The sequence below is a fragment of the Pelecanus crispus genome, chromosome 1, assembly GCF_030463565.1.
Source record: "Pelecanus crispus isolate bPelCri1 chromosome 1, bPelCri1.pri, whole genome shotgun sequence".
NCBI lineage: Eukaryota > Metazoa > Chordata > Aves > Pelecaniformes > Pelecanidae > Pelecanus > Pelecanus crispus.
In genome coordinates, this window is record NC_134643.1 from 154,755,691 (window position 1) to 154,778,590 (window position 22,900).

The 22,900-nt window shown below is 43.9% G+C and overlaps 1 protein-coding gene across 28 annotated transcripts in view; it reads left to right on the forward strand.

Annotated features, from left to right (window-relative positions):
* Nucleotides 1–22,900, forward strand: part of MAP4K4 (mitogen-activated protein kinase kinase kinase kinase 4) — a 165,191-nt gene that overhangs the window by 132,444 nt on the left and 9,847 nt on the right. For 3 of the 28 annotated variants that reach the window (XM_075706466.1, XM_075706460.1, XM_075706503.1), the window contains exons 16-25: nt 5,258–5,488; nt 6,425–6,531; nt 7,541–7,692; nt 8,400–8,497; nt 8,843–8,851; nt 9,807–9,982; nt 10,413–10,533; nt 14,303–14,420; nt 14,689–14,859; nt 18,843–18,986. In XM_075706466.1, coding sequence (XP_075562581.1) covers nt 5,258–5,488; nt 6,425–6,531; nt 7,541–7,692; nt 8,400–8,497; nt 8,843–8,851; nt 9,807–9,982; nt 10,413–10,533; nt 14,303–14,420; nt 14,689–14,859; nt 18,843–18,986 — 1,327 coding nt within the window. Of the gene's footprint in view, nt 1–3,065; nt 3,228–5,257; nt 5,489–6,424; nt 6,532–7,540; nt 7,693–8,399; nt 8,498–8,842; nt 8,852–9,806; nt 9,983–10,412; nt 10,534–11,718; nt 11,911–14,302; nt 14,421–14,688; nt 14,860–18,842; nt 18,987–22,900 lie in introns of all 28 variants that reach the window. The other 25 variants (XM_075706533.1, XM_075706557.1, XM_075706548.1 and 22 more) reach the window with 16 other exon arrangements.

Here is a 22,900-nt window from a genome sequence, read left to right on the forward strand (position 1 = left end):
ATCTCATCTGCACTTCGTCAGACGTGTTTTCATAGGAAGCATTGGTGCAGTTGGTGATCTGTGTCTCTGGGAAGTACTGGCGGTTGGAAATTGGGAGGCAACTGGAAAGCACGAACCTATGAGGGGTGCTTGCACACAGTACCTGCTTACACGTTTGGTGCTTTAGACCATGCTCTTGGAAATACTCTTCTCGTACACAAACCTGAATTTCATTAGTTTCATTTTTGAAGTGTTAAGTATTCTCTTCTGAGATCACATCCTGCTCTTACGAAATGCTATGGTGCTGCCTTCTTGGACTTCTGGCACTCACCTGTCGATCTGAAATCATCAGAGTGCTGTTTGTTTCAGTGAGTGGTCCCCTGTCTTCACTGGTCCACGGGTAACATTGCTGAGCAAGTAATTGCCTCTTTGATGCATACCTGCCTGCCTTTCAGCGCTCTTATTCTTATGTTTCCCTTGAGCACCATACTGCCCACAAACCACTAGACTGGGCAATACTGGTCAAAGCTCTTAATGGCATTCATCACCAGCATGTGGGAACTAGGTAAATACATTCTGGAACAAGAACAAAAAAATTCTTGGGGCTGTTGAACGTGATAAAATAGCTTTCAGTCCACCTTCATCCAGTAGCACTTCGTTGCCTTTGAAGTATTGCTGTTTGGGCTGGTGAGCACAAACTCATTTTCTTGTAGATGCTATTGTCCAAGCTCTAAATAAACCATGTTTGTGCTATCTCATCCATTCCTCTTGATGATTGAAGTACCTGGTACATTACTCTCTCCTGGAAGACGTTCAGACTTGTCTGGTATGTGATGATGCAGGCATGGAACCAGCCCTCCTGTTCTTGTTCCTGACCTGCCTCCATGAAAGCACAGTGCCAATTCAGCACTGTCCCACCTTAAGGCTGCCTTTGGAAGGATGCACAGCTGTCTCTGTTCCACGTCTCCTGTTTTCCTTTCAGAGTTGCAAAGGAGAGAAACTCCTGAAGATTCAAAGCGTTATATTCTTTAGCAGAACGACTGACTCGGCTATTTTTCTGTCGTGGTCTTTTTCTTTTGTGATTGCTCTAGCTAGAAGGAGTAAAGTGAAGGCACAGAAAGATTGTGTTAGTAGTCAGATCTTCCCAGAGATTGCTGCGCATGTGTGGTAGAAGTATAGCCATGGTATGTATCTTGGTGCCTGGCAGTGGGAGCAATGCCAGTTAATCTTAAAAGCAGGCATTAACTCTGATGTCATTCTTGACATTGGAGTTGGAGAGCGGGGATTCTGTGCCTCATACTGCTCTCCAGAGAAAGTCTCCATCTACGGAAATGCTGACCGTCAAGATGATAAGCTAAAGTGGGCTACCTTTCCTGTTCTGGCTAAGTCTACTGGGGGATGAAGGGGGTTTTCCCCATTCCAGTGGCAATGACAATGTAACGAAAAGGGCTTCTAAGATTGGCTCTGGGAAACAGGGGGGAGATTAGAGCAAGAAATGAGGCTTAATACTGTTTTCTGGTCCAGACAGTCAGATGACTGGAACAGGGCCTGTTTCTGTCCAGGGATGCACTGGCTATCTCCTTCCCACCTCTTCCCTGGTTTTAAGGACACATGGCTCATGCAGTTTGTGTGCTTTGTGGAGGAAACCTCCTATCATCTACAGCTAGAGACATGAAAGCCTGTTCCTTCAGACAGAAAGACTTCAGGCTTTTCCTTGTTCTATTCATAACAAGGAGTCTGTCCTGGTTTTTAAACTATAAAGGATGGCTCTGTGAAGTTGAACACGGTGGTGAAAATGATTGTATGGTGAAGATGTTTGCCTCCGTCATTGTTGTATTTCCCAAGACATGGTGTATTTTGTGTAGACCTGGCAGAAGCTCGTCTGCTTGTTCCCATAGGCAAACTCTTACTGTCCTCAAATTTTGGAAAGCAGAGGCAGGTTGGGTTTGTAAAGCACCCCAGCTGAGGAGTCCTGGAGACTTGCCTCTGTCTTCTGACATAAGTATATGAACAGCCAGTCTCTCCAGACCATCACTGCTAGGGAGCAATTAGCAGACCACCCCAATACTGGTTTTGTGCTCCAGGTGCAAGGGTTAAAGCAAATCTTGTGAGCAGAATCTCAACAAATGAAATCATCCCAAGCTGCCGGTTTGATCGTTCTTTGACGCTTTGATAAAGTGCTGGGAGTTTAGCGTTCCTCAGTGGCAGCTCCCTGGCAGAAACACACACACTGCCCTGATTCCAGCAACAGACCATCTTAGGAAATGGGACGATATTTCCTTTCTGCCTGGAGCCTCCCTCCATCTCTTGTCCTTTGTACCCCTTGCTTTTTTCACAATGCTGCAGCCTTGGAAGAGGAGACATTTCTGCATGGGGACGTCACTTGATATTCTTTTGAGGACTGAGCACTTTCTGACTTAGTCCTCCCCTCAACAGGCTCTTGAGGTTAGTGTACAATCACTTCTGCACCTCCCTGAGAACCAGAAACAAGCTGCTGGGGCTGTTCTCTGCAGCCTGTGAGGTCATGTTGGGACTATCTGATAAAAGAGATGATGACCAGTCCTACAATTTCGTACCTAAAGCCGAACAGTATTACCAGTTAGAGAAGCATATCCTATCTCTTCTTGCATCACCAAAGAGACAAGCACAGGAAAGCAGATAATCAAATAATATTGGCTGAGTAAGGTGGGTATATACAGTAAGGGATAGCAATGGGAAATGTACTTTTATATTGTAAAGTTGTTTCTGCTTTCATATATACTTTTTATTGTCTGTGAGGAAAATACAGATGGATAGTAACTAGTCTAGGCAGAAAGAAGCCCCTAATAGTCTTTCGTCACATCACATCCAACTGTCTGCTATATCCTCTCTTCCTAATATGGATTTTCCATATTGGCATACTTGCCACTTTGGTGTAGTTAACTCTGTGTTTTACAGTGTTGGTGAATGTGGTAGGAAAAAAATCCTGCCACGCCCTAAATGTATTTGGTTTCTTTATGGTAAAGGAAAGGTGGTACTCGCTTTCATATTTCTACTGTAATTGGTTTTATTGACTCCAGGCTTAACCTCCATTCATTTTGGCTTAGGTGGAGGAGAGATTTAGAAAAACTAATCAGGGCTCCCCTGAAGCACAGTCTAAGCAGATGGGCAAAGTGTTGGAGCCACCAGTGCCTTCAAGATCAGAGTCCTTTTCCAATGGAAACTCAGAACCTGCTCAGCCTGCCCTGCAGAGGCCGATGGAGCCCCAGGTAAGTGCCTAGGAGAATCTTGGTGAGCCTGGGGGAGATTCAGAAGTCCCAACATGTTTCCTTCAAATTTTCAGATCTTCGCCCTTAGAAAGTCTTATGTAAATGGTAGCACTGTTACACAAAGCAGCTTGTTCAGTAGATTTGCTTTGTCTATTTTTGCTTATTTTGTGATAAACTAATGGATTTGTGGTTTTGGTGTTGGTTTGGTTTGGGTTTTTTTTAAAATATTAGAGCTAGATTAGAATTATTGTATTCCGTTACTATCTGTGCAACACTGGAATGGTGGGCTAAACGCTGATGACAGTTGCAGTGCGCTTTTATAACTCAGAATTTGATCTGTGCAAGGTGTTTACTACCAAAAAGGATGCTCAAGAAAGAAGTGAGCTTGCTTGTTTTTCTAAATTCTTGTAGAAAGAGCTAACTAAACAAGTGGTTTTTAATAGTATGAGCACTGCTTCAAAGAGATTTACGAAACATGACTAAGAAAAGCCAGTCTGTTGTCAGTAGGCTTACAGTTGCTAAATAGAGCTCTGTACCACCCCTGGAAAAATCAAAAAGAGGTTGAAACCATTGAGCTGTGTGGCTGCCATCATTCTGTTGTTTTCTAATGAAGAGCCTCCAGATCTTGGTATCTGTATCTCATTGGAATTACAGCATGAATTTAAAAATTAACCTTTGTCTAAAACTTAGACATAGCACATACATTCTGAGCAATTTAGGTATGCTAAATTAAACAGTATAGTTCTGCATTCAGTTCCTCTGGTTCCATGCAGAATTTTTTTCTCCCAAATTAAGTCTGTTGATGACAGTGCAAGCTAAAACCATCCCTGATTGTGACTAGATACTGCAGCTTTTTTGGGCAACGGGAGAATTTGAACAGACGGGAGAGTGGGAGAAATCAAGACAGAACTTCATCTCTTACTCATTAATTCCTGGCTTTTATTCAAACCTCTATGACTATTTCAAATATTGGACTTGTATCTTCATGCTCTCTGTGCCAGTTACTTTTAAAGTCTGGGTCTTCCACTCATATTAAGGATAATCAGGCTCTTCAACAGCTGTGTGTATTAAAATTGAGAAAATAATAATCATATAAAACCAAATAACAACCAGCCTACTGAAACTGGGGTTGAAAGCAAAGTTTTGCTTAATTATTAGGTGTGAAAACAGTGTATTCCTCAGTTATGACTTTTTCTCCTCCTTAGCTTCAGAAGTTCACTCCAAAACGCAGGTTTATGCGCAAGGAGGGAGTAGGCTGAAGGGTCAATATGGATTTCAATGGAAATCCCAATGCAGTTTTAACTCTGGAGTCACTGTTGTGCTGCCTTAGTATGTGTAATTGAATATGTGTGTGTGTACGTGTGTGCTTAGTTTGTGTATAAATATGTATATATGTACAGTATATGGTACATATATGGTGTAAGTATAATATGCATTGTACATATGTATAGTATATACAATATATATTATGGGTTTTTTTATATATGTTGCAATGACTGTAAAGGAATAAAGGCTTTTGTGTTATGGTCTTTCTCTAAAAGTGTGGAACTGTATCTAGTTCCTAAATTTATTAAGTAACATAAATGTCTGTCGGTTTGCACAATTCACAGCATTCTTTAATTTTGTACGTTTCTTCAATTGGATATCTGCTTCAAATTTCCCAACCCACCACTGCTGCCATGAGACCTGACCAAAGCCTGCTGAAGACTGGGGCACAGAAGGCGACTTCTGTCTTGCGTAGCCTTTGGACTCAGGCTCACAGTGCAGATATTAGGTCCCTTTTTCTTCTGGGCACCAGTGTATGTGTATGTGGAGAGTGTATCTCACAAAAAATGCATATGTGCTATATTTTCAGTCTGTTACGTTCTTTGGGCGCTTGCCTTGCTTTTAAGTGCATTGATTCCACCCCACGCTTACCTAATGCCGTAACCAATTTGTCTCTGCCCGCCCCACCTGCCTTTATTCTGTGTTAATTGGAAAGCCAGTTATACTGAGCGCATTGAATGTTTTATGTTTTGTTTTCTTGTAAGGTACAGTGGTCCCATCTGGCATCTCTCAAGAACAATGTTTCCCCTGTCTCGCGATCCCATTCCTTCAGTGACCCTTCTCCCAAATTTGCTCATCACCATCTTCGTTCCCAGGACCCATATCCACCTTCACGCAGTGAAGTGCTAAATCAGAGTTCTGACTCTAAGTCGGAGGTACCCGACCCCACCCAAAAGGCTTGGGCTAGATCAGACAGTGACGAGGTGCCTCCAAGGGTAAGGAGTAGAAAGACAGATGTGTGCTATTTTTTTTTTATTATTATTAATTATTATTTTTTTAAGGATGTGATACCCTGGGCACTGGGAAGACCGTGCCCTTGTGCCAGCATTGGTAACAGTATTTTAGAAGGCAGATCATAACGTAGGTGTTTAGTCAATGGGTTAATGATAATGAACCTTAAGTACAATATTGAAGCTTCATATAAAATTGGCAATTATTTATAGAATGCAGCTATTTCAGAGAGACAATTTATTATGCAAAGCTAACAAATTGTTACCGTATTCAGGAAAGAATTTAAAATATCCCTGAGGTTATTGCTCAGAGTTAATTTTCCTCTTCATCTGTTAGCAACCCAAACTATGAATCATACACATTTTATTTAAAATTGAGATGGAACTGAACAAAAAGGAAACATTCAATATACTTCCTCCTCCTTCCCCGCTCCCACCCCCCGACTCCCATCCACTGGGATTTGCTTCTTCTGAGTATATTCTTGCTCCCCCACCAGTCTTTGCCTTCTGCTGATCCATTCCCAGGCATTTGTTTGGTTCCCCTGAGCTTATTCTCCTAATTCTCATGCTGTTTCAGCAAATTGCTTTGTGCCTCCCCTGCTTCAGTCAAAATGCCATATTCTTTTTAAATGTCTCAGTAGTTGGAGTGTAGCGGGGTGTGTATGTGTTTGTGTGGTAACTATTAAACACTAGTTAACGTTGAGACTAAATGTTGAGTTCTCTTCAGAATCTGAACAGCGTCCCAGCTAAGGCTCTTGGTTTTGTGGGTGTTTGTTTATTGCTTTTGGTCATTGATGCTAGCTTGGACTTAGAATTAAGTGTTGTTACAATCTTAAGAACATATTCTGTAGCAGGAGAGGTTTAATCTTCCTCTTCTCTCTCTCCTCTTCATGGGTTTAACACAACCTTTTTTCTCCCAAGGTACCTGTGAGAACAACGTCCCGATCACCAGTCCTGTCCCGCCGTGATTCTCCACTGCAGGGTAGTGGGCAGCAAAATAACCAAGCAGGTCAAAGAAACTCCACGAGGTTTGTAAGCCTCCATGTCCTCGCCTTTCTTGCATTGGAAGGAAAAGGCTCGTGGGAAGCCAGGCGTTTTCAGAGTGCTTTTGGCATTGTCTGCTGGATGTGAAAGGAGGATGAATTTGGATCCCTTTTCAGTAGTGATTAATATTAACTTCCCTTGGTGTAGCACATGTGCCAACAAACACTGGCAAAATTTCTTCTTCCCTCTCCTGCTTTGAGTTGCCTGCCCTGTAACTTTTGCAATAATTTCAAAATATCCTTAAGATTACTGAAAAAATGTGGCCATTCATGAACATCTTGCCTTTTGGTGCAACAGGTCATCTTGGGTGTACTGTGGGGATTACTGGCAGCAGAAGTGTTTGTAACATCTGAAGTGAAGAGATCTCAGAAACTTCTGGCCTCTCAGCCAGAACGAGACTTTAAGAGGGGGAGAAGTGTCCATGAGCTGTGACACACAGCATCTGAGGTCAGGAAAGGGGAGAGGAAGGAGCTGCCTCCAGAGCTCAGCAGAGCATCATGGACAGACCACCCCAGAATTAGCTCGCTGGAGAAGGGTGAGGGTATTCTGAGAGGGACAGGCAGTGCTGGCTTTTTGGCTTGTGCTTGCATGGCCAGGGCAATTCTGAGCCAATTTCAGACTGGCTGCATGCAGGCTGGGAGAGCTGTCCACTTTAGATTAGGTACGTAAGAGTGGCAGGTAGCCAGTTCCAAATAAAAAGAATAGCTTACACCCACATAAACTGTTTTGGTAGTTTTTTTTTGGTTGGTTTTTTTTTGGTTGTTTTTTTTTTTTTTACCATCCTAAATAAGGTAATAGGTATTTCAAAGGGAGCCACTGCTTGGGTTGTGAAGCATCACTGATGCCCTCTGCTCAGTGTTAAGTGCTCTTTCAGATGAGTTATTAGCAGATGAGTTATTAGCAGAACACTGAGGAAGAGTGATGTTTGCGTTTAGAAACAGGAATCTGAAACTGAAGTGCTTGACAAAGACTTTCCTCTCTCCCCTGATACAGCAATATAGAGCCTCGTCTGCTGTGGGAAAGGGTGGAAAAGCTCGTACCAAGACCGGGCAGTGGCAGTTCTTCAGGTTCAAGCAACTCTGGCTCACAGCCGGGCTCCCACCCCGGCTCTCAAAGTGGGTCTGGAGAGCGGTTCCGGATGAGATGTAAGTCCTTCCCCCGCCATTTGTAGCGTCGTGTTTATAAATTTATTGAGTTGTGCAACGCTCAATAATGAAGGATGATAACCCTCACTGGGAAAGACCTTTGAGCATGCAGTATCAAAGATGGGTTAGCTTCCAGTACCCCCCTTGGCTGTACATCCTTGCTTTGGGAAAGACAGTGGGTGCAGAAGTTGTTGTGAAAGTGTTTCCATGTTCTCTGATTCATGTTCAGTCACTGCTGCATTTTCCCATGTGCAAACAGCCCAGTCTCCATGCTCTCATAGCTCCCTTCCTCCTATGTGCCAGGGCACCTTTTGATGCTTGTTGCCTATCACATCGGTGGTTGCTGAAGGGGTGCAGACTGCTACAGATAGGTCTCAGCTGGGGTATGTTGGGTGCTAGTGTAGGCTTTCCAGCTTGTGGCCACACTTGAGTTCCCCTCTTTGATTTACAACTGTGTGACAGTTTAGTTTGGCTTCAGTTATAGGTCAGCTGCACCTGTACAGATCACAGCTTATGATGGTTTTTTTGTATAGCTCTTCAGGGACAATGTAATAGTGAACCAGTGAAACTTATGTCTTGCTGTCAGGCAACGCCTGATAGCCTTCTCACCTCTCTTCCCGACTCCAAAGTGAAGTAAGAAAACACATTTTAGCTCCCTGCTAAATCTGTTTTGTTCTGTGTTCCTTTCGGGGTCTTGACACCTGCAGCATCATCCAAATCAGAGGGTTCGCCATCACAGCGTCATGAAAGTGCACCTAAAAAGCCTGAAGAGAAAAAGGAAGTCTTCAGACCTATCAAGCCTGCTGTAAGTTGTATCCACTTTCCCCTGTCCCCTCTCTCTTTCAGGTAGGCCCACAAAAAGTACAGTGTGAGCTTCCATTCATGTTGCCATTGGGGGTGAACTTAAGCTTGAGTTGGAGTTTGTATCTGTGGGCCCAGCAGCATGTCCTGGGCTCTGCAATTGCCTGCATACATCACAGGACTTTGAACATTAGAATTTGCGCTGCTTCTGGAATTGATTTCTGCTCTCTGGTCTTCTTCCTTCCTAACCTTTGCCTTTCTCTCTTTCAATCCTGTGCTTCCTTCCTGGGGCTGGACCAATGATCATGCATTTGACCTGAATATGCCAATGCTGGGCTGAATGGTGCAGGGAGAAGTGGTAAGACCTTAAATTCTTGCTGTTTTCTAAGATTTCTGACATTTTCTTTATCTGACTGCTGTTACAGCTGATTACAGCTCTATGTCCAGTTGCATCTGGGGTATCACAGTGGGTTTTCACAGTATTTCCATCTTTCCTTAAAACTTTTTTCTCTTGCCAGTATGATACTGCACTAGCACCCAAATCTGTCAGTTAAAGCTGCTTCCTTAAAGAAACACAGAGGTTGGTCCTTCACTTCTGATAGTGTAATGTGTGAAGTATTTGCCATAAACTGTATGCAGCTAAATAAAGCATGGCTACACAATTGAGAGCAGGTTGCACTGACTGCAAATGTGGTTTGCCCACACTCCAAGCTGCAGACAGAAAAGGAGCTTATGTCCCATACTATTTGACAGTCGTGTGCGACTGAGCTGGTGCTAATGAATCTGACTTCTCAGATGAACTCCTTAGCATGGATCCATGCAATTGGAAATGGATCAGAAGGTTTCAAGGAGATCAGGTCTCTGCAACTGTGCCTTGGGTGGCTCAATAAGTCTTAGGATCTTTCTGCTACCTTGCTGCCTAGATTTCTTGTGGTGGATGCTATTAACCTGCAAAGTTTAGGAACTGCAACAGTCAACCACTGTGTGAGAGTGGGTCTGGGTGCTTATATGTGTCCTTCAGATGGTATAATGCGATAAACTGAAGTCATAATCAAGACAGTTTGGATTCAGAGTGTACACATTTTTCTATAATACGGCGGGGCCTCCTTAGGTTGAGTCTTTCAGTGCTTTAATTTATCAGGTGAGTTTTGGTAACTACCAGGAGTGAATAAATGAAAGGAAACAATACTGCTGGGGCTATGGAAACACAGCAGTGGGTAAGTGAGCAAACTCAGGCACTAATCCAGTGGGGTTGTCTTGCAAAATCTTCTCTCTTCCTTGCAACATCAGTTTTTTCCTTCCCCTCCTATCAGGATTTAACTGCATTGGCAAAGGAATTGCGAGCAGTAGAGGATGTGCGACCTCCACATAAAGTGACGGATTATTCATCCTCAAGTGAGGAGTCAGGGACGACAGATGAGGAAGATGATGACATGGAACAAGAAGGAGCAGACGAATCTACTTCTGGACCAGATGATGTCCGAGCAGTGTTAGTTCTTCTGTGTTTTGCTTCTGTTTTCCCTCTTAGCTGGGCTGAAGGAAAAGGACGTTGGGTATTTTGGCTTGTATATTAGTTCTTTCAGCTTACAACAATGTTTGCGCAAGACATAGCAGCCTTGTACGTTCACTTTTTCAAACACTGAGGGTAATCTTTTCAAAAAGTAGGCTTCTGTAAATTATGTCCTTTCTCTCTTCTCCCTTTGATTTGTTATAAAACAAGAAGTGGTGTTTAACAAACTCCTGACTTTTTTTTTTTTTTCTTTTTTTAAAAAATAGAGGAGCCTTTCTAGGCAGATCATATAAATGTTTCACTCTAGTCACAATGCAAATTAATTTTGAGTGTGCCTTGGTGCAGGGCAGCGAAAGCTAGGGTGCAAATGCTGTTATCTCACTCCAGTTATTTCTTGTCTGGCAAATAGGTCAACATTGAACTTGAGCAATGGTGAAACAGAATCAGTGAAAACCATGATTGTCCATGACGATGTGGAGAGTGAGCCTGCCTTGACCCCTTCTAAGGAGGGCACCTTAATTGTCCGACAGGTATTGCTTTTCCTTCCCTGTGCAGTGCTGCACCTTTTCTGTGCTCATTAACCCACTCGCTCATTCACCCATGCTGTTTCTACATTATATTTGTTGTTCGTGTTATCAAGACACAGCTGTAGTGAATTTCAGATGAGCAAGATGTTTGGTGCATGCAAAGAGGAGAGTAGTCCGTCACCCCTTGCTACTGTTTTGCATGCTTTCCAGTGACACCCATGGCAGCACCATGCAGCATACCTCAAAGTCTGTGGGAGAGAAGGGTAGAAAAGCTGCAGGTGTGTGGAGCAAGTACCTGGAGCAAGAACTTTGTTTAGTTTTGCCATAGAACAAAATGTGGTGCTCAGGAGTGGGTCTGGGGGGAAGCGTTCAGGGCTGGTTTTTAAATTGTTTTGAACCTGTAGCTGAGGGCATACAGACCACCCAGATGACATACACACATACACATGTACATGCAAATACATGCAATAGTTAGTGTGGGGAATGGAGAAGCAAAATAGGTGGCGAGGCAGAGAATGTGGACAGAGCTAGAGTGCTGTGTTGTTGCCTTTTGATTCTGAAAATATTCCGAAAATATAGGCATTCTTGTGCCTCTGAAAGATAATGATTCCCTGCTTTTAAATGAGCTTGTGTGTTAATGAGCGTGCTAGCTTATAGGAGTTTCCTCGGTAATCGCATTTCTGAATTTTACAACTGAATGCCAATTTCTTAATTGAGCCCTCTGGTTTGAAAATTAAGATTTCATGCTTATTGTCTTAAATAGTTAGCTGAAGGCATTCACCAAACAGTCCAAGCTCGTATCTGTATAGGATTTAAGTTAGCTTTAAACAAAACAATAGGGGAAGAAATCCTCCCGTCACCCCCATAAATGTGCTTGTCTGCGTTGTGGTGGAAGACTCACCGGCGCAGTTACTCTTCTGTTAATTAGTGGAACTGGCTGTGCGAGTCAACCACATGAACTAAGCTTTTGCTTGCCAGAAGAGGTGGGAATTTGCTGAATTCTAGTAGCTCTGCCCACTTTCGCTTTCCATCCAGGCATCAAGGCATGGATTATCAGCTTACTTTTAAAATAAATAAATAAATGTAAAAAGGTAGGAAGTGAGCGAGGGAGAGAAGGAGAGAGGTTGTTAGGGATATAGACCTTTAAGCAGCACTTGAGCAAGACAAGTGTGCCTGTTTTTTCTACAGAGTACAGTTGACAAAAAGCGTGCCAGCCATCATGAGAGCAATGGCTTTGCCGGGCGCATTCACCTCTTGCCAGATCTCTTACAGCAAAGCCATTCCTCCTCCACTTCCTCCACCTCCTCCTCCCCATCCTCCAGCCAGCCGACACCCACCATGTCCCCACAGACACCCCAGGACAAGCTAACTACTAATGAGGTATGTCTTACACCACAGCTGGCTGCTTTCGTAGGGTTATAGCAGCATTGCCTAGTAGCTAGTTTGCAAAGGAACTCCAGCCAATCTCCCCTGCTTTTTTTTTCTGTGACCTTTGTTCCCACCCCCCCCCAAATAACACATTTCAGTTCTGTGTAAGAAGCCCTTAACTCTAGAGCAGTCCCACGCCAAACTTGCCAGTTTACTATTTTTGCTTCCTCTTAGTGAGTCATTAATTGCATGGCGTTTGTTTTAAACTAAACTTGACTACTGAATTTTCAAGCCAATACTCTTTTATTTTTTAATTCTGTTTTATTCCGGGAGCAAGCTAATTGCAAGCAGTGTGCCTCTTAAAAATTAGCGGTTAATTTTGGCTTTGTCAGTAAAGGCTGGGCTAGTAACTCCGCACGTATGAGGAGCTGCTTGTGGAAACTCACCTTTTGGGAGAGGAAGCGACAGCGGCCATGGAGGGATTTTGCTCTTAAAGCTTGCCACGTGGGCTGGGTGAACAAATCAGGTGTTGCCCGGGAGTGCTGTAAAAACCTGGTGTATTGTTGTTTTGGAATAATGAATGAGGGAAGATCTTTGGGTTTTTTCCAAGTACGTATGTACTCTGAAAAGCAGCTGTGTGAAGTTGGCTGTTCTCCACCAGTGCTGGTTGTGTCCAGGTGGAGAAGCAAGGCTGGGCTGATCCCGGCATGGTGCCTTCCCTTGTTCCCCAAGCACTGGTGGACAAGCCCGGTCCTTCACGTGTGTTTAACCCCTCACCGCAGAGGAGATGCACACGTGTGAACGAAGGGCATCGTTCGCCCCTCACCAACCCTAGCAATAAGCGAGGAACCCAGTGTGGTGGCTCCACTCCCAGCTGGGTGGCCAGCCTGGCTCTCGGGGAGAGCCTCTTTCTGTATGCAAGCAGGAGTGGTACAGGGTGAGCAAAACTCAGTGAAAAGAAGCTGCTGCTTCTCAGGGTAGAGCCGTCGTGCCATGTAGGCATGCAAGTGGTGTGACGAGAAGGAGAGGTTGCGGTGAGCTGGGTAGGCTGATGGCAATACACGTGTTTACCACAGAATCAAAAATGCTTCTGAACCACGTAGCAGGCAGGTGGGTGGGAGGGTTTCCTCCTGGAAATTCGGTTAGCGTAATACTTAATTTTCAGCTATGCTTCATTGGCCTTTGATCTTTCTAAAAGGACACTCTTGTAGGTTATAGAGATCAGTTGATTGATCCAGAGATATGCTTGCTCATTACTTTGATCTAAGCAATAAATAAGCAGGGTTCAGTTAACTCAGGTTGGGAAGTGGAGGCTGTGGCAGTGGCTGGTGGCGAAGGAGCCTTTCGGTATTGAGCTGTGCAGGGGAGTGGTACACTCCTAAGACCCATTGCTGTTTTTTCTGCAGAGAGTAAGAGGCTTAGAAAGATCAGAGGTTGAAGATTAGTTGATGATAAAGAAGTGTCTCTAACTACATTTGCATAAAGCTGAGCAAAAACCCAGCACTGCTTGGTATAACTTACCCACATGCACGCCCTTTATATATATACTTTTTTTTTTTCCACTTGTCACATTCTGCTTCAGTATGCAATGTTGTCACTATAATACTAAACTGGCAAGGGTTTTTAGGTCATTCCATTTCCACTTTTAACAGTTCATTGTTTCATTTGTCTTCTTCCTTTCTTCATGTTTTTTCATGTTTAGACCACATAACTCAGCAAGCACCAGTGATTTTATCCACTGCGTATCCATAGCTTCATATCACCGTTTGCTACACCTTCCACACTAATGAGCCCGTTTGTTCGATACAGGTTTAATATGTTGCTTTGTCACATAAAGGTGGAAGAACCTGCTGCAGCTTTCTGGCAAGAGGCTCAGGTTAAACAAAATAGGGAGAACGAACAGTAGTGGACATTGAAACATAATCCATTATAGAAGTGAACACTTGATCCCAGATGGTTCTGATTTTGTTGCACAAGCCAAGAGATCAAACTTCATAATTTATTAAACTAGCTCATTTTAGGAGATGCTTCATAAATTCAAAAGTTGTAGGTAGTGGACAGCTTGCAGATAAGATAGTATACATACGTTTAAGCAGATTTTTTTTAAAAAAAGAGACATTCCCTCGCTTTGTGCCTGATTGTAGCGGCCAGTCCTAAAAATCTTCGCTAGCAGCTGAGGTGACAGGGACGACAATTTAGCCAAATACATTTCGCTGTAACGTGCAGTGTGCATATGTATCTAGTTCAGGTGTGGTGCCTGCTGTGCGTTGTGTATCTGTAAAGGAAGTATAAAAGCTTGGGGAGGCTTTGTAGCATAATTCTGTAGTGACTTAAAAATGTTGGTTGTTGTTATCCGTGCTTTTTATTGTCATTAATATTAATAAAGTTGAAATTTACATTGCAGACTCAGTCCGCTAGTAACACACTCCAGAAACACAAATCTTCCTCCTCCTTTACACCTTTTATAGACCCCAGATTACTACAGATTTCTCCATCTAGTGGAACAACTGTGACTTCTGTGGGTAAGTAAAGTAGCTGAAGACGACAATTGAAAAAGGGTTCAGTGACTTCAGTGGCTCTTTAAAGTACTTACGAATATTACCATCATGCTTTTTATTTGATTTGCAATGGATTGCATAGTTTATTTCTTTTTCCATTTACATTTCTTACAAAAAGAAAGACTTGCTCAATAGTCTCAGTTACTGATTTGGGTTGTTTGCTGTAAAGAAAATATGGCCAGAATTTAGCACTTAAGGGTTATTACATGCACTTTACTTTACTTTTTTGCAGTAGGATTTCCTACTGAAGCAATGAGATCAGAGGCAATAAGGCAAGACCCTACACGGAAAGGATCAGTTGTCAATGTGAATCCCACGAATACGCGGCCACAGAGTGATACCCCGGAGATTCGCAAATACAAGAAGAGATTCAATTCTGAGATACTGTGTGCTGCCTTATGGGGTAATGTGAACCTGTTCCTCCCTTGCTTCCTGCACTTCTGAAGTGCAGACGTGTCAGTATGAGCTTACGGGCTTCGAGAATGTATCTCTGAAACCTTAGCTGTTTCTCTGCATTTATTCAATGCTTGTTTACATCTTTCTGTTGCAAGAGCTGATTATTATTATTATTATGTTGCTTCTGCTTTGATATAATTTCCCACTGCTGTATATATGCTTCTGATGGCACAGTTCAGACTTCGTTCAGCTGATCAGGATGTCCTTTTCTTGCTAGCCCCCATTAGTTCATCTCTTGCAACGTTTGGAAACTTGTGGTCATCTTTGCATTGTACACCTGGTGCACGTAGGGTATTACGTTAGAAAAATAATCATCTTCTTGAGCCTCTTGCTAATGTATTGGTGTGGAGCTTGATTAAAATGTGTTTCGTAAGATGACTTTCCACCCCAGTCATCAGTTTATGTAGGAAGGAAGAGGGAAAAGAGAAGGGTAGGAGGGACATTTTCCAGTGTGAGAGTGTGGCTTAGTTTCGTTAAGAGTGGTTAGTGCAGGGGGAAGCTGGGTATGGGATGTCAGCTGACCAAGTGTGTCTGGCCTTCTTGTCACAAGGGATAATTTATGTCGGTGTCAGGCAATTAGTCAGGATCCCACACTGGTGAAAGGCTTAGAGGAGTGCTTGTTGCCTGCTACCATGTGGAATCACTGCTGCAACACCCAGCAAAAGCTTTTCTCTGCTTTGTCATTTCTTTCTTGGACAGAATCTATGGGCCCACCTGAATTTTTTCATTATCTAGTTGTTAATAGGTGATGCTTGTGTATATCACGTATGTATTTATCTAGCATCCCTAAACTTAACAGACTGTAAATACACATGCATGTCATTTTTAAAACTATGAGGAAGAGAGTTGGCCATTCTCCTGAGTCACACGATGATTGTGTAGGTAACACAGTGCACTTTCCTTGTTTACATTTGCACAGCTCTTTCCAAGGCTTTAGTTTTCTTTTGGGGTTATTTCCAGCATTTCTTGTTTATCAGAACAGCACTGTTGTCCTATCCTTCTTGCCTGCAAAGCCACGTCAATTAAATAGCTCTCCCGACACCTTATCTTCATGTTTGCTGTCTTCTTTATTTCTAGAATTTACTGGTAAGAATTTTTACCCCAGTGCTATTTCTGCATGTATTCATATGAATAATTCTCTGATAAAATGAAGACTTGTGAAAATGTAAACTTTCAGGCTGTGAGAGGGTGAAGGCAGAGAGAAATCATATGGGATCAGTAAAGATGACTCATAATTTCTCTGATCTGCCTTGTTTTGCCAGTAGCAATTTGTGTTAATAGTTTTATATGTCTTTGATCTGTGTATCTGACTGCTATGGTGATTTAAAGAATAAGTATAAAATCCTAGGGGTGTTTTACAGCTGTAACAAAGCACTTCCTTGTTGAACATTTAGGTCCAAACTGATGGTGATGCAAGCTGGTACACATGCTTATTTCTTGATAAGGTTTAGCTTCCTTTACCCTTAAGCAAATTAAGCCATTTCATGGTAATGTTTCTTATGCAAAAAGAGGGGGGCTTGCTTTGCTTTGTTTCGCTTTGCCTTTACCAGTGGTAAAGCCATAGTATCTGGCAGGCTGCTGATGGCATTAGGTCTATGATGCTGTTTCTTCTAGTTCTGAGTGGTGAAAGTCAGTGTTAATCACATGGATGCAGTAGCATAGATTTTTACACCCAGCCTCCACAGAGAGCCTGTGCTTTTTCAGGAAGCATTTCCATTTGTTTGAAAAACCAGAACTGCTTAATTGTAGGGTGGCAGTAGAAGAGCTCTGCTGGCTGTGAATAAAGACAGCGCCTGCGTTTTAAAATACAGGCACTGCTTGCCACCAGCAGAGTACCTCATTAGTTTCATCTCAAAATGCATATAGCTAAGGGAAGGGTTCGGGGACGGGCGTGCATGTAAACTCAAAGCAGAAACAGCTGAACCGCAAAGGCAGCAGAGGAAGAGATGAGGGTGGAGGCGGGAGCGATTGAGCCCTGATGCGCAAAGAGGGGAAGGGACCCTGAAGGAGCAGTTTGCATGAGGCTTGCTTTTGAATTGTAGTCCGTGCTGGAAAAAATACAAAAATACCTATCGAAGCTGAATCACCTGCAGCTTTAGTCAACAGGTCCTGGAGCTGCAGGAACGAGACCGACTGCTGGGTGCTTCCCTGGCTGGTTTGGTGCTGCTGCAGCCTGTGCCGAGCCCTGCCTCAGTGCGTGCCTCGCTCTCCCTGCTTCCTTCTGCCGCTTCCCAGTTTGAGGATGTCTCTCACTATGGGAGACACTTGATGTGGGGCTGCGGGCTGGGACCCAGCAGGTGCAGACCCGTGTGGGGGATGCAGAGGCAGGAGGAGGGCAGGAAGGGGACAGAGGAGGTGTCAGCAGCTGCAGGAGAGCCCAGGAGGGCTGCGGGCCCTCTCCCAAGATGGGCTCTGCGCCTGCCGGCGTCTGCGGGCTCTCCTGCCTGGAGGAGGCAGAGGAGTAGCAGAGCAGCAAATCTGAGCAGAGAGAGGGGATGGTTTGCGGGAACTGCTGGGACCTCTGAAGTTTCCTTACTGAAAAGGCAAGAGAGGTACATGATGGTTTCTGACCTCTCCATGGGCTACGTCTATTTTTCTCCTCCAGCCAGAGGCTTTTCAGAGTGCCCCAGCACCAGCAGCTCAGGGCCCTTCCCCATCATTACCTCCTCCTGGCTGCAGCTCTGCTCCCCTCTAACACCCTGTCCCCTTTGGGAGACACCCCATGCCCTCTGGGTCAGGGTGAACATGCTCTCCTTTTTGCAAACTGCTCCCGTTTCTGGTGGCCAGGGTGTTGTTTAGGTAGTGTTCCTTGTCCTTGTGAGCAATGCCCTTTTTCGATACTGAGAAGGCATGTCACTGCCATAGATGCAGACCGCAACGAGATACAGATTCCTGTGTATTGGGCCCACGTGCTGCATTAGAAAAGGTTTGTTGCAGAATCAGCCCAGATGATACATCCATCGGCACCAGTATAGTTATATCTGAGGATTAATTATCTGACTAGGGATTAAGGCTGTTAAGCAATATAACTATGAACACCTTGCGTGACTTCCGCTTTTCTTATTTCATTACTTTATTATGCTTAAGGATGACAAGTTTTATATTGGGATTGCAACACAGAACAATTTGTGGGGTCCTAGACTGAATCACTGTTGTAATTAAATAGTCATGAAATTTAAGAGTGCTAATACATTAATAGATTTTTAAAAACCTAGTCTCATATATATGTATTTATTACTAAAAAAATGTAGTTGGTTTTAAATACTAAGGTTTTGTGGTGTCTTAGAAAGCGTTCCAGTGCATGTGTGGACCTTTGTAGAAAGAAACTGGCCTACTGACTTTTCTCATCTGTATTTGCTTGATCTTTAGGAGAAATCTGTGGAAACACAAGATTACTGTAATTCTTCTAGTTTTAACATTTAGATGGAAAAGATTGTTGGGAAGCTGAGGACCAACCCTGTGCCTATCCTTTTACAGGAGGGCTGCACCACACTCTGTTTCTCCCAGTGGGGACCAAGCCCCTACCACTGCTTTTTTGTATTGTCCTTGTCAAGAACAATCTGTTACCGACGTCCCTACCAATAGCTGATACATCTTTGGAGTACATAAGCTTGGGTACCACTTTGTGGCTCACCTCTGCTCCAACATTAGCGTTTCTTTTTGTTTGGGAACTGGTGCTCTAGAAAGCTCTCCATGGTCTACCAGTCTCTCACTCTGTTGAACACTGCAGTTTGGCGTCAGTAGTCACTGCAGGCAGGTAATGTAAACAGCCTCTACATCACGAGATCTTTTAGGCTGCAGGCAGCTGAGACCCAACCAGCAGTGGTTAGACCTGCTTGAAACAAGACAGTTGCTATATCAAGCATCAGTTCATCAGAGTATGTGGAAAATCTGCCTACTAACTTGGATCTCTGTTCTTGTTTCTTCTAGGAGTGAACTTGTTAGTGGGCACTGAGAGTGGTCTGATGCTGCTGGACAGAAGCGGTCAGGGGAAGGTTTATCCACTCATCAATCGAAGACGATTCCAGCAAATGGATGTACTTGAAGGGCTGAATGTCTTGGTGACAATTTCTGGTAAAGTTAACTTTTCAACATGATTTTTTTCCCCCTTCTGGCATGGCATGGCAGAATGCTTTTCTTGGCAGCCTATGTGTTGAGGGGGAAGTCCTGACTTGACTGAAGTCAGCGGGTTTTCCATCATTTCACCTCTCTGAGTCTACAGTTCGTTTCTGCAAGTGAATCACTTTCCACACAACACCCTGTGCTTGGTTGCCCCCTGTCCTTCCTCCCGTGGGGTGGCCTTTAAAAATGCTGCATGGGTTTGGGGGAAACGTCCAGCTTTGTTTGTTTGTTCAGTGTTTGGGAGCTGTAAGTTAATGTTTTGTGAAGTTTGTAAAAATGGCATTCTTTCCTTCTGTCATGAATACTTTCAACCTGGCCTCTTCCTAACCAAAACATAATTTGCTCTTTGGGTCTAAAGACATCTTGTGTGTTAAAATCTGTAGAATGGGAAATGCTCTTGCGAAGTAGGGAAATAAGAGTGATGTGCAGTGAGTCTGTGTGTGTTTGAGAAAGAGGGGAGTACAATGTGTACGTGATGTGGAAATTATCAGTGTGAGAAGGCAGATCGGTGCAGCTTTTGGCCTTGTCTCTCACTGGATGCAACTGCAGACGGCAAAGCAAGGGGAGATGAAGCGTGGTGGTGATTGTTGTGTTTGTTTTGTGTGCGCCAATGAAAAATGTGTTTTGTGAAGCTTGAGGTTCCAGACTCTTTGGCTCCAGAGAGTTATTGCATAAGGTTATCCTGCTGTTAAGCAACTTGATGTGGTGCACTGTTAATCTTTCTTCACAGGTGTCGTTCAGCCACTTACCTTTCCTTTTGTTTTAGTTTGTTTGTGAAATCAGCCTTTGTTACGCTGCGCATGTGTGACAGGATGAGGATGTTAAATGAGGTTTTGCACAGTGGCCCCTGTGGTGGTGTTCAGAGTCACACAAAATTTCGCTGAGTCTCCAGAGCCCCTCTGATTCCACGGGAGGAGCTCTCTGGCTCTGCCAGCACTTGTGCAAAAGGAGACACGCCTAGAGAATTTAATGCAATTTAATGCATTAGTGGTGTTATACTGCTACAGGTCCAAAGAGCCAACCATGCCCATGCTGGTGTTGTCAACATGGGACTTTGTTTCTGTCTAGAACATCCATGTTTTATTGGCTTGTTGCTTGCTGCATTCTCAGCTACAGCTATGCTGTGAAATGAAAAGGTGAATCAAGGAGGGTTTAGAAAAACACAGCCTGCTGTGTGTCCTTTTGATGTCTAACACGGTACATTAAAACGTAAGCTGTTTGAAAAGCACCATTTGATAGTTTATTCTATAGTAGACCTTATAAACAAAAATATTGTATAATCCAACTTGTGTGAAATCTGTTGGTTTGAAGCATATCCTACACAGATGACAAGTGTCTGTGATTCAATCTTGTGTGTAATTGTTTTAGGTTTATTTACGTTCACATCAGTCACAATCTGAGTACCCTGACACATCCGTTTTCTTTGTTTCCTTCAGAACTATTGCTTCCTCTGTGGAGACACGCTACATTAACCCTTAAGAAATCAGCTGATCTTTGGCTGGTTTATGCCTTCGTCTCTGTCCCATCTCCTGCATTTTGTGGGAGATTACTGGAGTATGAGGCAGGAAAGAGGCATCCCTGCCCACCGAGAGGCAGGGCAGGGGGAGCGCACTTGGTGGAACCGTGATGCTTTTATGCTCAGGTGCCCCTTACCTTCCTGTTCTGGCTTCTGTGCTTCAGTGCTCAGTTTAAGCTACCCTCACGCTGGACTTCTCTTAGTGTCTTTATTTGTAGTGAGTTGCTCCACCTCTCCAGACAAACTGGAAACGCTGACATGGGGACGTGTTTCTGCACGTGGTGCGTTTTGGCAGCTTGGTTACGGAGCTGCCTCTGAGCTTTGTCCCAGGACTGCTACTGCTCTGCTGGGAGCATTGCTCAGCTCTCTGCGGCGCTCTTGGCTGTATGTTCCCTCGTCTTTTTTGGGAAGTGATGTGCTGACGGTGGTGAGGTTTGAAAAGTGTCACCACATTTTGCGAAGTAGTTGCGGTGCATTAGGGTTTCGAGGGAATCGTCACCTAAAATTGCTTTTAATACGCTCTTTTGAGTCTGGAAACCTGAAATCAGTTCTTCCCCCAATGTATACCTCAAATATCAAACCTATTGATAACAAAGCTTTTGATACTGAGACACTGAGCTGCTACAGTCAGTCCAAGAAAGCTTTGCAGGTCAAAGCAGAGTAGTTAATCGGCTCTTCAGTTCATACTGTTGGGAGGCAAAACCACAGTTTCAGCTATTCAGGTAATACAGTGCTGAGAGTCATAAAAGCGCTGGGAGAGAGAGCGATGATGTGCACACAGAACACACTCTGCTTGTGGCTCCCTGAAGGTTTTGCCAGCCCAGCTGGCTGATGGTGGCACTCGGGAAGGTACCAAGGGATGACAGAGTAGAATAACTGGTTGGAATCTGCCTGCTTGATAATTAAAACCCACAGTAACAATAAAAACAAAAACTCAATATAGGAAAAGGGACTTTGCATTTGAAACGATGTCTGTGGCAGAACCAGAGCTGTGAGTTCTCATAGAAGTCACTGGCTGATCAGTTCATTCGATGGCTGGAGCAGAGTGTTCATTCTTATTTCATGGCCATAACAATTGGACCAACACCCCCCACCCCCCCCACAGCCCCCCCAGATTCTTGAGAGCGTTTTAAACTAACTGGTAGAGATTTACAAGCAGAAGGATCTAATCTCCCCTCGCTCCCAATACACATATTAAGAGCAGCATAACTTGTTAAAATACACACACAGCCAAGTTTATATAACTAACTGCTCCTGCTCTTTTCATGTCAGGTTGGTGAAAGGCAGAGGAATTTCCTGTCTTGTGACTTTCCTTGTGGTCTAGACACTAAAACACAATGGGAACACGCTTGAGATATTTCTCTGTTGTTGTTTTGAAAAATGTTTCTGGTTGGAGAAAAGTACCCTGGCACATCATGTGAAGCAAAAGAAAAAAAAAAAAATTAGGCACGTGCTGGGAAATTCCCGTGTGTACTGTTTGTTCTGAGTCTTCAAGTTTGACTAAGCTACTGGGGAAGCTAAAGCCATGGAAATATGTGGGAGAGAATTTGTCTGCTGGTGCACAGGGACTCGTGTTTGTTTTAAAAACATTGGATGCATTGTACTGACCTTCAGCTCTCCTGTGCTCTCTGAGCTCTTCCTCACCCACAACTGCAGTGCCTTCTGGTCCGGACTGTGTTCCCTATTTCAGTGTTTCTGAAAGAGCCCTTGTGGCTATCATTTGCAGTATTTTCATGGGAGGACTTTTCCTTGGTCAGATGTGGGACTTCTGGGGATATTGTTTCGTGCTCTGGTCCCTTTTCCAAATCTTACAGAGCTATGGCAGTGGCGGGGCTTTATCCATTTATGAAATTTGGCTTAATAAATATGAAGTCAGGCAATAAATCAGGGTGCTCACTTATTGCCAAATCCGCTTTCACATTTGTAGTAGAGGTAAACAAAGGACAGTGCAATGTTACTTCACGTTTCATTTGGTGCAGTTAGAGCAGAGGGGCTTTTAAAATTAAATAGCAGGTCCAGTATTTGAAAATGAGTCTCTAATTCCACTTTAAATTTAAGCCCAGTGAACAGATTTTTGACTTTGAAACTGCCTCCTCTTTTCCTCCTGCCCTTCCCCATCCAAATAATTATGAAAAGATCTTTCAGGCTGTGTGTCTTCACAACAGAAAGACTTGTGGCGCTGGAGTCCACGGAGCAGCCTGTTTGCAAACTGTGCCTCCCCATGCGCTGCCCCAGCCCTTGGAGTTGCTTTTCCCATTGAGCCCAGCTCTGTTAGGGGATCCCCTGGCATCAGGGCTGGGGCTCTGCGCCAGCTCCAGGCCCCCAGTGTAGAGCTGGCTGGGCGCAGTAG